This window comes from Ruditapes philippinarum, unplaced genomic scaffold (genome assembly GCF_026571515.1).
Source record: "Ruditapes philippinarum isolate M1 unplaced genomic scaffold, ASM2657151v2 ctg8539_1_1_1_1, whole genome shotgun sequence".
Lineage (NCBI taxonomy): Eukaryota > Metazoa > Mollusca > Bivalvia > Venerida > Veneridae > Ruditapes > Ruditapes philippinarum.
In genome coordinates, this window is record NW_026855607.1 from 7351 (window position 1) to 20312 (window position 12962).

The window sequence follows — 12962 nt, forward strand, 5'->3', positions numbered from 1 at the left end:
TCAGCGCATTGTCAAATGACTTGTGCACCGAACAGTATATCATCTGAACTGAACATAATGACGGTATCACACAACTGTTTGTTTTAAGAACTGAACAGAATGACCTCTGCACCGAACAGTACATCATCTGAACTGAACATAATGACCTCTGCACCGAACAGTACATCATCTGAACTGAACACAATAACCTCTGCACCGAACAGTATGTCATCTGAACTGAACATAATGACCGTATCACAACACAGTTTGTCTTCAACACTGAACATAATTACCTTTGCACCGAACAGTATATCATCTGAACTGAACATTAAGATAGTATCACACAACAGTTTGTGTTCACTACTGAACATAATGACCTCTGCACCGGACAGTTTATCATCTGAACTGAACATAATGACGGTATCACAACACAGTTTGTCTTCAACACTGAACGTAATTACCTTTGCACCGAACAGTATATCATCTGAACTGAACATTATGATAGTATCACACAACAGTTTGTGTTCACTACTGAACATAATGACCTCTGCACCGGACAGTTTATCATCTGAACTGAACATAATGATAGTACTATTCAACAGTTCTATTTCACGGCTGAACAGTCTGAATAAAGCACCCAACAGCATGCCATTGCAACTGAAAATAATTAAAGTATCACCCAATAATACACTGCCTCAGCCAAACGAAATGATAGTACCACTCAAATGTTGATTTTCATGGTTGAACATGATGAGAAGAGCTATTTTAACCGAACATAACAACTGTCACACCCTACAACATATCTTTTTAACTCAACATAATTGTGTTACCACATGCCTGTTTGTTTTAAGAACTGAACAGAACGACTAATGCGCCCAGTATATTGGGATTTTGACCCAGCATATTATATCTCGGACTTAACAGAATGACATTTAACCATGTATATCAGTCATTCTACACATAAGATAGTCTAGGCGTTCCAATAAATATTATCTGTTTCAGTGCTTGGGAGTGCATGCACGGGGGCCGCTGACTGCGACGTTACGAACTCAGTTTGTTCAAACAATGTGTGCGCCTGTGCCAATGGATATAGGGACACATCGACCAACTGTTGGCTAGGTTCGTTTTTTCCACAATTTTATTACTTACTTAATGTTTCGCCTGTTATTACAGGTATTAACGACATATTTTATCCATGTGAGTTATATGACCCATGCAGACAAAGATCAGCCGGCACATCCTCGTCATGTTATTATGACCTGCACAGTTCGCTTTCGGTCACTTCTTCTCAATAACATCATTGAATGGTTATTTTGATGGTGATTTGACCATTTTTTGCGAAACGCCTATGGTCTATACCGGCCATGTAAAATGGTTTAAGTCACATACTACGTCACTACATTCATTTTCATTACATAATTATATACTTGTTAATATTTCAACCATAAGATTCATCATATGTGTGTTATCTTGTAGTTCTAGGCGAGAGCTGTAAGGCGGAGTCTGCATGTACTACGTATGTAAACAATTCTGAGTGCACGAGTTTTACGTGCAGTTGCATTACTGGGTACCAACCGGACAATGATCTGTGCACGGCGGGTAATTATTATTTATCAGTTTATGTTCCTTTTTAGCACTGTTTATTTTTCATTTTTTATTCTACACCCATCAAAACCGCTTTAGGTTTCCAGGGGCGCTTGTGTCTTTTTCGAATTCTTTATTGGGGGAAAAATTTTTTTCCCGCTTTGCTTAAAAAAGGGCGGTTTCTTTCTACTTTAAGGGGCCCTTTGGGGCCTGAAAGAAAGCACAGAGGGGACCTGAGGTTTACTACCAGTTAAAAAATGAAAAAATCGCTTTTCGAAATTTTACTTTTGGTGGGGCGACGTTAAAAACCCACCAAAAAATCAACATATCCCCTTTCCCAAATAAGGAAAATTTTATACTTTATTAAAAAAGGCCTTCCCGAAAAAGGCCTTTTTTACTTAAATTGGCTGAAATTACTTTTAAATTTTTTCTTAATACCCTTTTAAAACAGATTCAAAAATTGGGGAAAGGAATACGTAAGAAATTCAGGGAGCCCAATTTGGGTTTAAATTTTTATGCAATATAATTATATCGTTTTTACTTATAAATAATGTTTAATACTCGTTCTCTAACGTCGTTTTTCATTGGATAAGCATGACGTTTATTTAATCTATATTCACGGCAACATTCAAATTATTATGAATCAATTTCATTTTTTCATCTTACGAAGAATGTTTGCAGTATTATAACGACTCGGGTTATATATACAAACAACCGTTTATATTGGGCCATATAACCTGTCTAAGATCTGTATAACTAATAATATAATTGATGCTAACTAAATGTATTGCAAACAAGTCTTAAATAAAATGGTGTATAAATTTATGTAACGTTATTTAAGAAATAATATATCCCAAACTGTGATTTTATCGCTCAATAACATCACTGTTTGGAGTTCGGATGCGAGGAATTATCAGTAGCGTAGCCGAGCATACGCCAGTACGCCGTAGGCGTACTTAACGAAAATGAATTTTAAAAAATCAAAAAGTCTTAAATGTTGAAAACAGTTGTCCAAATCAGTACCCTAACCCATGTTAGGCATCGCCGTGAGTTTTGACGAAGAAAAAAAAAGGATTTGCTGACAAAAAATATTTTGTTATTAAGCGATTTAAACAGTGTATCGGTAACTTTTGTTGCAAATGTAGAACAGTTAGTACTATTTTAGGTAAAACAGTGTCATGCGTATTGACTTTTTAGTATCTTATCGTAGAATCCTATTATATTCCGAATGTTGTTTACATAAGAAGTTATACTAGCGGGAAAAATGGCGTCCCAATGTAAAACGTCCGAAGAACATGGGCCTCCATATGTTGATATTTTCAACTGCACCGTTTTAAACGATGAACAGAAAGTCACTAAATATTAAAGTCAGATTGGCCCGATGTCCATAAATATGCATTTAAATCGAGGTAAGTTTATGCAGATCAAGAAATTTAAAGTAGGTAAAATAATGCAATTTGTCATTAAATCATATTCAAATGTATTTTTTAGTCTATCAAATTACATCAAATATTATTCTATTTTGTTTTTAACTAAATCTATAATAATCTGAAATAAAGAGTCATTTTTAAACGTTGTCTAGGGCGTACGGACGAAGCTACCTTTACCAGGGAAGTGAGAAAATAGGTTACATGTTGGACAAATGGAGCACTTGCGTCGGACTGTCCACAAGCTCCTGATACACTCCTAGGAACATTACCACTGGCTAATGAGCATTACTATCCCAATGTCCATCGTTGTTTGTTAGTACTGCTCACTATGCCTGTGTCTACGGCTACAGCTGAACTATCTTTCAGCACCATGAAGAGATCTACCATGACTAGAGAACGGCTGTTTGGGCTTGGCCTAATGAATATTTACAGAGACATGAACATTTACTCCGATTATATAGTTGATTAACTTGCTGCAAGAAAACAATGCCGCCTTGCCTTTGTCTTCAGAGAATAATCATCTTGGCATAGATATCATCATGAAATTAATCACATACCCGTGCCGATTCCGTAAAAATGGTACTGCACTGGCATATATTTTGACAAAACATCATTTGCGTTTTATTACATAAACATAACGCTAAGGAACGTGAAATGTCACCACCGGTCTTTCGTACTAAGACGCGCTAAATGTTAGAGTTATACTATAGGCGCTTTAATGAAAAATATTTCTTTATCACTTCAAACGGTCTTTGCTTTTGGTATGAAATAAATAGAATATTAAATGAGTGTAAGTTCATTACTAAATTTATTGAACGAGTTGAATAAAATAATATTATGCTCGCCATAGCTCACATAATATCATTTTATTCAGCTTGTTAAATAAATTCAATATTAAACTTATACACTCTTTCAATATCCTTTATATATTAGATAAGAAGGAAATTATATATGTTGTCAAATGTCTCCAGATAGCGTTATTTTGCATCTATAAATCCAAATTTCCTCGGGGGAAGACCCCCGAACCCCCTACCATTTACAAAGGGAGCGGGCCACGCCGTCCCTTAACCCTCCAGAGGCTCACATAATATATCATTTTATTCAACTCATTAAACAAATTTAGTATCAAACTTACACTATTTCAATATCCTCTATTTATTAGATAAGAAGAGAATTAAATATGTTGTCAAATGTCTCCAGATAGCGTTATTTTGCATCTATAAATCCAAATTTTCTCGGGGGCAAGACCCCCCGAACCCCCTTCCATTTACAAAGGGAGGGGTCACCCCCTCCCTTAACCCGTCAGAGGCTCACGTAATATATCATTTTATTCAACTCATTAAATAAATTTAGTATTAAACTTACACTCTTCCAATATCTTCTATTTATTAGATAAGAAGAGAATTAAATATGTTGTCAAATGTCTCCAGATTGCGTTATTTTGCATTATAAATCCAAATTTTCTCGGGGGAAGACCCCCGAACCCCCTACCATTTACAAAGGGAGGGGGCCACCCCCTCCCTTAACCCACCCCCAAGGCGTATAATTACTTTTGGCCGCGCTTCGCCACTGATTATATATCACGAGGGCGTAGCCCCGAGTGATATAATGATGCGCATCCGAACGACAAACAGTGATGTTATCCAGCGATAAAATCGCCGATTTGGATATATTATTTCGATTCTAACACGACATAAACAAAAAATGCTGCCGTACCTGCTATTAAGCAAAATTGCGCCTGATTTGATTCCGTACTTATTGTCAGCGCGTCGGATTTTATAGTGGTTACGTCACATGTATAATGATTACGTCACATGTCTAAATATAGAGCGTCAAACAGTGACTCCATTGCATAATAACACACACTTTCGGTTCTTCTATGTTCAATAGGGAAAAATGCGGGTCGTGTTAGAATTGAAAACAATGTACATTTATTTTAATGCTATTTATAAAGTTTCATCTTTTGGGGGTTATTTGATATTAAAGACATTCCATATTCAAGTGGGGTGGGTGTATTACTTGTACCTAAATTAAGGATTTTGTAATTCTCTAGAACTACTTTCTTGACCAAGCCTGTTTACGTCCGGATTGAAACTTACTAAAATAATTCAAATGAAATTTCGGAACACCTCGCCTATTACCTATATTCGAGTGTTTTGTTATTATGTGGTATTAAATTATCGGTTTTGATTGGCCTACAGCAAGCGGTATAAGGGTAGAAATGCTAAGTTTCAATGTATAAACATTGACCTACTTTTAATCGTTCAATGTAACTTTAATTTTGATATATTTCATATCATGTTTAAGACATCTCCGTGGTCAATGTTTTGTTCTACCCGTGATATAGCTTACATATAATTCTACACATTAACATTATCAGTTTCAGTGCTTGGGAGTGCATGCACGGCGACCGCTGACTGCGACGTTACGAACTCAGTTTGTACAAACAATGTGTGCACCTGTGCCACTGGTTATAGGGAATCATCAGGCACTTGTGCGCAAGGTTCGTTTTTCCCACAATTTTATTACTTAGTTAATGTTTCGCCTGTTATTACAGGTATTAACGACAGATTTTATCCATGTGAGTTATATGACCCATGCAGTCATAGATCAGCCGGCACATCCTCGCCATGTGATTATGGCCTGCACAGTTCGCTTTTGAGTCACTCCTTCTCAATAACATCATTGAATGGTTATTTGATGGTGATTTGACCATTGTGCCGAACGCCTGTGGTCTATACCGACCATATAAAATGGTTTACGTCACATACTCCGTCATTACATTCATTTTCATTATACATGTATGAATACTTATCAATATTTCAACCATAAAATGTATCATATGTTTGTAATCTTTTAGTTCTAGACGGGAGCTGTACGGAAGATTCTAACTGTACTACGTATTTAAGCAATTCTGAGTGTACGAGTAATACGTGCAGTTGCATTACTGGGTACAAACCGGACAATAATGTGTGCACGACGGGTAATTATTATTTATCAGTTTATGTTCCTTTTTAGCATTGGCAATGTGCTTGATCTGTTCCAAAATATTACGAGTTTTCAGTTTGATCTACACCTATCAAAACCGCTCTAGGTAGAGCAGCGCAATTGTCTTCGAATTCTTTCATGTGGTAAAGTTATCCAGCTAGCTTAAAGAACGTCGGTGTTTCTAGTCAGGTGTCCGTTTGTGACTGAATTAATGCACAGAGTGGCACTTGAGGTCCTCCTCTACCAGTAAAGCCGAAAAGTCGCTATATGAATTATAGAAAAGTCGCTATATGAATTATAGAAAAGTCGCTATATGAATTATACTGTGTTAGTGCGGCCAAAAGATATTAACACTCGCCGTGCAAAATAAGAAAGTGATATTAACTGTCTGACAAAGCTTTATACTATTGGCTGACTTACTTAAAATTGTTTCTTAATACTTCAAGACAAATCCAAAAGAGGAAGAAATAGGTAAGAAATTCAGGAGTTCAATGGTTAAGTATAATGCAATATAATTATATTGTTGTTACTTGATAATGTATAATAGTCGTACTTTAACTTTAACGTCGTTTTTCATTGGATAATCACGACGTTTATATAATCTATATACATAGCTACATTCAATTAATTATGAATGAATTTCATTTTTCTCTTATGAAGAATGTTTGCAGTATTATAAAAGGCTGGGGTTATATGTACAAACAACCGTTTATATTGGGTAATATAACATGTCTAAGATCTGTATAACTAATAATATAATCGATGCTAACTAAATGTATTGCAAACAAGCCTTAAATTAAATGGCGTATAAATTTATGTAACGTTATTTGAAAACAATGTACATTCGTACGTCTTAATAAGAGGGAGAATGTTTAGTAATTGCGAATTGGCAAACATGCCATATTTGGGGGTTATTTGATATTAAAATACATTTCATATTCAAAGTGGGGGTGGAAAATTATTACTTGTCCCTAAATGGAGGATTTTGTAATTCTATAGAACTGCTTTATGAACCCAGTTTGTTTACGTCCGGATTGAAAATTACTAAATAATGCAGACGAATTTTCGGAACACCTCGCCTATTACCTATATTCGAGTCCCCAACAAAGATCGGAAGTTTTGGTTGTAGACTTATTTATATAAAACTGGACGTGTGTGTTTAAATTGGCAATATATTGTTTCAGTTTATCACGGCGGCTGTGGAAATATTTCGGATTGTAACACTCACATGCCAAACACTAATTGTGATTCTAATTCACTGCTATGTGTATGCGACACAGATTACACCTATGACTCAGAAAGCGTAACGTGCCAGGCAGTGGCGACCACGGCCCCAGCCCCTGATAACACTACCGCAACGCCTATTGGTAAGTAAATACTGTTACCACCTAAATACCACGGCACAAATAGGACCACTCCGCTACTACGGTAAAAAATGTGCCTTCTTTAAATATTCCTTGAGTATTTATTGAGAAAAATTATCAATTTATACAGTGGTCTCAATATTGAGAATTTACTGTATACATACAACATAAATAACAAGAATTAGCGTCTCCAAAAATGTCAGTCGTCGGGTGTTCGATTGTTTGTGTGAAATAGACTTCTTCCGAAACAAATTTTAAAGAGCTAAAGTTTTATTCTTTCCTATATATCATTTACCCCGTAGGAACCCACACACGAGTTCCGAGCTTCGTACATGAAGAAAAAAGTACGAAAAGGTAGGAAATGTAAGAAAACTTGAGAAAATGTAATGAAAACTAGAGAAAAAGTAAGAAAACTTGAGAAAATGTAAGAAACTAGAGAAAATGTAAGAAAACAAGAGACAATATAAGAAACTAGAGAAAATGTAAGAAACTAGAGAAAATGTAAGGAAACTTGAGAAAATGTAAAAACTAGAGAAAATGCAATGAAAACTAGAGAAAATGTAAGAAAACTAGAGAAATGTTAGAAACTAGAGAAAATGTAAGAAAACTATAGAAAGTGTAAGAAACTAGAGAAAATGTAAGAAACTAGAGAAAATGTAAGAAAACAAAGGAAAATGTAAGAAACTAGAGAAAATGTAAGAAAACGAAGGAACATGTAGGAAACTAGAGAAAATTAATGAAAACTAGTGAAAATGTTAGAAAACTAGAGGAAAAGTAAGGAAACATGAGAAAAAGTACGGAAACGTAGGAAAATTTAAGAAACTAGAGAAAATGTAAGAAAACGAGGGAAAAGGTAAGAAAACTAGAGAAAATGTAAGAAAACGAGAGATAATGTATGAAAACCAGGGAAAATTTAAGAAAACTAGAGAAAATTTAAAAGTAAAATATTGTGAAGTAGATCACTAACAATAGACATCCAATTCCAAAAAAAGATATCAAAACATGTCAAATAGCCCTTATTGCGTGAGTGACACAGTATAAATGTGATGATAAATACTGAAAAGAAGCCATTAATCGCAAACTATAATATATTAATTATTACTTGAATCTTGAATAATTTTCAGTTGTAATCTAAGTTATTTTGCTTCAAGTTTGATTTTCTTGAAATATTTTGGCCCAACTTAAGGCATGAAGTTTTAACACAGTTAAATCGTTATCGATATTTAACGAAATTGTCAACCAACTCATGCAACCACTATGTAACTACTCTACATTTATTATGATAGATCCTGTGACACATTTTTGTATGGTTTTAAGTCATAAATATGTTGCTCAAATTAAGATTTATCAATATTTTAGGTTTCAAAATTCATTATTTATTAAAATGTGACCGAATTTAACATTTCATGAAAATAAAGGGAGGTAATAATAACTTTCTATATTAATTTCTATAAAGTTTAAGTCAAATTTTACAATAAGGAATGAATGCATATATTTTAATGATTACATATAATATGCACACTCAGATATTTGCAGCAAGTATTCTACATATTCTTCGATGTTTGAAAATTGTTTATTTGCATAATTATGTACATATATATTATATATATATATATATATATATATATATATATATATATTATATATATATATATATATATATATATATATATATATATATATATATATATATATATATATATATATATATATATAATTTCACTTAGTGTGGGTTTACCACTTTGATCACAACATACAGGATCTTTAACATCTAAAGAATAAACAGTTAGAAATACATATGTGACAATAAAAGTGTTTTTTATGTCATTTCGGGATTTCGATTTTCATTATGTTAATTTTGAGAATCATTAATTCTTTTTTGAGACTCAGTGATTTATTACAGGTTATGGTGAACAATGTTCGGCAACATCTGAGTGTGTGGCCCATTCATCATGCACGCGCGGCACGTGTTCTTGCAATGCGGGCTACAAAACCAACGGAACTATGTGCCAGAAAAGTAATTTGATTAACACTCTTAAATATCTATCTCAAACTCTTATATAAGTACTTGTTCTCTCTTAGCATTTGATACAGTCATTATCGCGTTGGCCAATCGATCAAGGTTATTTCTAGCAAAACAGAGAGTTCGCACTATTAAAGAAAAAAAAAACACCGGAAAAAACGTGTTTGGATACATTTTTTTTGATTCAACAAAGTTCTTTACTGAATCTCTCATAGTCCTGTCCGTACGGTGGGACAGACGGGACATCGGAATTATTATTAATCACTTATCAGTTTAATTTGTTAAATACCACTTGCCCGTATCAACCACATACGTGCGCACACATGCTATACCACGCTTGATCTTAACTTTTAATTAACACATACGTGTACATGTATTGATACATACATAAGAGTAATAGACATGCTTACTCGTGTAGTTAGCACGTGTGCACGTAATAAGTAACACTTGTTAACTACCACGAGGGCACGCGATCATTTTCGATGTCATCTGTATAAATCGTTGTCAGCGAGATTATGTTTGAACTATCTGTTGTATACATGTAACCTGACATATACTATGTGTATTGCAGTAATTGGCGGACCTTGTGTTTACACATCCCAGTGTACATACTACGAACCCAACTCCAACTGTATAATCGGTTCATGCAAGTGTCTGGACGGGTATTATGAGACAGAGGTGCTTTGTTCGAAAGGTATTAATTTTATAGGATTTTTCAGTATTCATTACCAGTTAAACATGTTAATTATGGTGAGGCCGCATTGTCAGCCATGCTTGAGCTCCCCCTTAGTGGGTCCAAAGTGAAAGTAGGACAATGTTCAAGAAAAAGCTCACAGTGTAAACTGATGAACAATTTGAAATTACACTTCCAAGTCTATATTTAAGGACTAGTTTACATGAAACAACAACAACAACAACAACAACAAAAATCAACAAGAATAATTACATTGAATGTGCTAATTTTATAAAAAGCAAGTAAAGTCTTTTGTAGGGTTTTATGCGCATTTCAGGAATAACAAAATCCAGTTTTTAGTGTGTTGTAGTGCAGTGGAATGCAACAGACATAAAGAACTTGTAAACTCTTTAACAACGAAAAACAACGACAAGAAGAACCCTATTTTATGCGCAACAAAGCACTTTGCCTCCATTATTGTATGTAAAAAGTAGTACAAGGAGGCAATCACCGAAAACAACTATTTTTTTTTTAATTCATGTCTGTCATGTATACGATGAATAGATTTATAAAATGTGTTTATTTCCCGCCCGGAAGGGCAGTTTTAAGTCGACCTTGACTAGTTAAAACTGTAGGGTCGACACCTGCCTTCATACGGTCAGCATGTCTTTAAGTCAAGTATTTTTAAATAAATTACCGGAACTTTATTTCAACAACATCCTGGTGATATAGTATAAATATTTCTTTTCAGGGGGACAAGCGCAGACCTTCAGCTTTTTGGTAGTCATTGCTCATGTTATATTTGTTGCTATGGTAACGAAGCGTTTACCTTCATCTTTTTAAGGTGGATGATAAACAAAAAAGAAATGTGGTGATTTAAAGAATAGTTAATCCAATTATGTTTTGCATGCTGAATACAAATAATGCATGGATTGTGAAAATAGTAAACATACTGACACTGGATATTCTTTGAAGTTTTGTTGACTCGCCTTTGGCGTTCTGCTTGCTTTTCTCGCTCACCTGACTCGTTCGCCTTTGACATTGGCTGTAAAATTGGCAATTATTGTGTCACAACATTGTATCATCTGCATTGTTGAATCATTTTAATCATTGTACTTAATCGTTGTAACAGATCATTTGAAATATATTTTATGCTAAGCTGTTGATTTGTAACAAGTAGACACATTTTCATATAAGTCGCCGAAAAGGCGACTGGTCGAAGAGGCGAAAGGATATCATTTTCTATCTTTTCGTGTTTTTGACATTTTACTACAAAGGCTAAAACTTGCAATGTCTGTGAATAGAAACACGGTGGGGAATCACGTGACCTTTACGGTTACGCGTACAGACAATATGTCGGCATAAAAACATCGATTCACATGTGTTTTTCAGAGAAAATTCGCCATCTGGAGATTGTACATTTGACTTAGGATGAAAATTCTTCTTAATGAATTCGTGTCATTCTAGTTTGTACAGTAACAGTTACAAAGAAATATTTTCATATGCAGATATGTATAAATATGTATATAAAATGCATCATGCTTCATCGTTTTCTGACCCCGTTGCAATAACTCTATAATCAATTTTTTATAAAATGTATTGACAAACTTTGATGAGTTCTACCAATCAGATTGAATCTGAGGTAAAAAGGTCAACGGTCAAGGTCAATGTAACTTTTATTGCGTAAAATGTTAAGGTTATATTGACCACGAAAACAACCTGTGATAAAATATCACAAGGGCAGATAATCCTAAAGTTATACACCTTTTTTTCAGATAGATTTTTGTTGACCTGCTTAACCTGTTTGTTTTGGTTAATATCTCAAAGAATATCAAAGATATTCACTTCAAAGTTGGATTATTATTCACTTCAAAATTTGAAAGGCATATCTAAAGGACAGACAACCCCAAAGAATATATTGACTAAATTATCTCCCTTTTATTTCTTCATAACAATTTCTTTATCAAATATTCTAATCATTTTCTCATAAAATCACCAATATTCTCTTCTAGCTTGAAATACTTGTTGAATTACTAAGGAAATATATTTGGTAAACAGTATATCAGAATTATGTCCCTTTTTCTTCCTCACTTTAAATTACCATACTATCAAAGTATCAAATACAGAGAAAAGTGGGCAAGCTGCTCCTTGGACAGCTTTTGTTAAATTTTAACTAAAAAACTTGAATCCTTGCTGAAAGTTAGGCAAGTTCATTTAAGATATTTAGCGTAGTAAGCATTGCTATATTAATCTTTAAATTATTATGATGCTAAAACCGTTCCCATTGTATGTCTAAATTCAATTTTAAAGGGGTTTGTTCTACAACGGGCACATTTTCCAGAAGTATTTCAAATATTGATCGAAAACAATAGAAATGTATTATTTGGATATTTGTATAATATATTCCTTGAAAACTGTTGATATTAAAATTCTTAGTGATTTAGTATGGGCATTTTTAGGATGAATAATAATATTTTATTCTAGAAGATTTTATTATTTGCTATATTGATAAATGTTTGTTATATGTTTGATCAGATCATGTATCTCACAGTTGCTGACAATATACGTATAAATTTATTTCGTGGTTTGTTGTTATGTCTAATACTAAATGCTGTCAACGTAATAATTTATTGTATTACGGACCTGCGGGTTCCCCGGGAGATGCTTTGGTAGTTTAGCGCGCAGGAAGGTAGTCTAGTACTGGTGTAACTCTCAGGAAACTACCCACCTAAATGACTGAAGTACTGAAAAGGGAAAAGGCGTAAAATAAAACAAACAAACAGTATTACGGACCTTCCACTGTAGATCAATTCTCTTTAACGTAAAAAGTTAGTTGATGAAATTATTTTTCTTCTATGTTTAATGTTTATACGTACATGTATAGTATTATGCGTATTTATGTGTCTTAGAGTTTATTTAAA

At 34.0% G+C, this 12962-nt stretch overlaps 1 protein-coding gene across 1 annotated transcript; it reads left to right on the top strand.

Annotated features, from left to right (window-relative positions):
* Positions 1-393: 393 nt before the first annotated feature.
* Positions 394-10884, top strand: LOC132743870 (prion-like-(Q/N-rich) domain-bearing protein 25). The gene is made up of 8 exons (XM_060732449.1): positions 394-412; positions 982-1098; positions 1456-1578; positions 5854-5976; positions 7166-7348; positions 9249-9362; positions 9940-10062; positions 10793-10884. Exons 1-8 carry the CDS (start codon positions 394-396, stop codon positions 10882-10884), a joined length of 894 nt encoding a protein of 297 aa, XP_060588432.1.
* The last annotated feature ends 2078 nt before the right edge of the window (positions 10885-12962 follow it).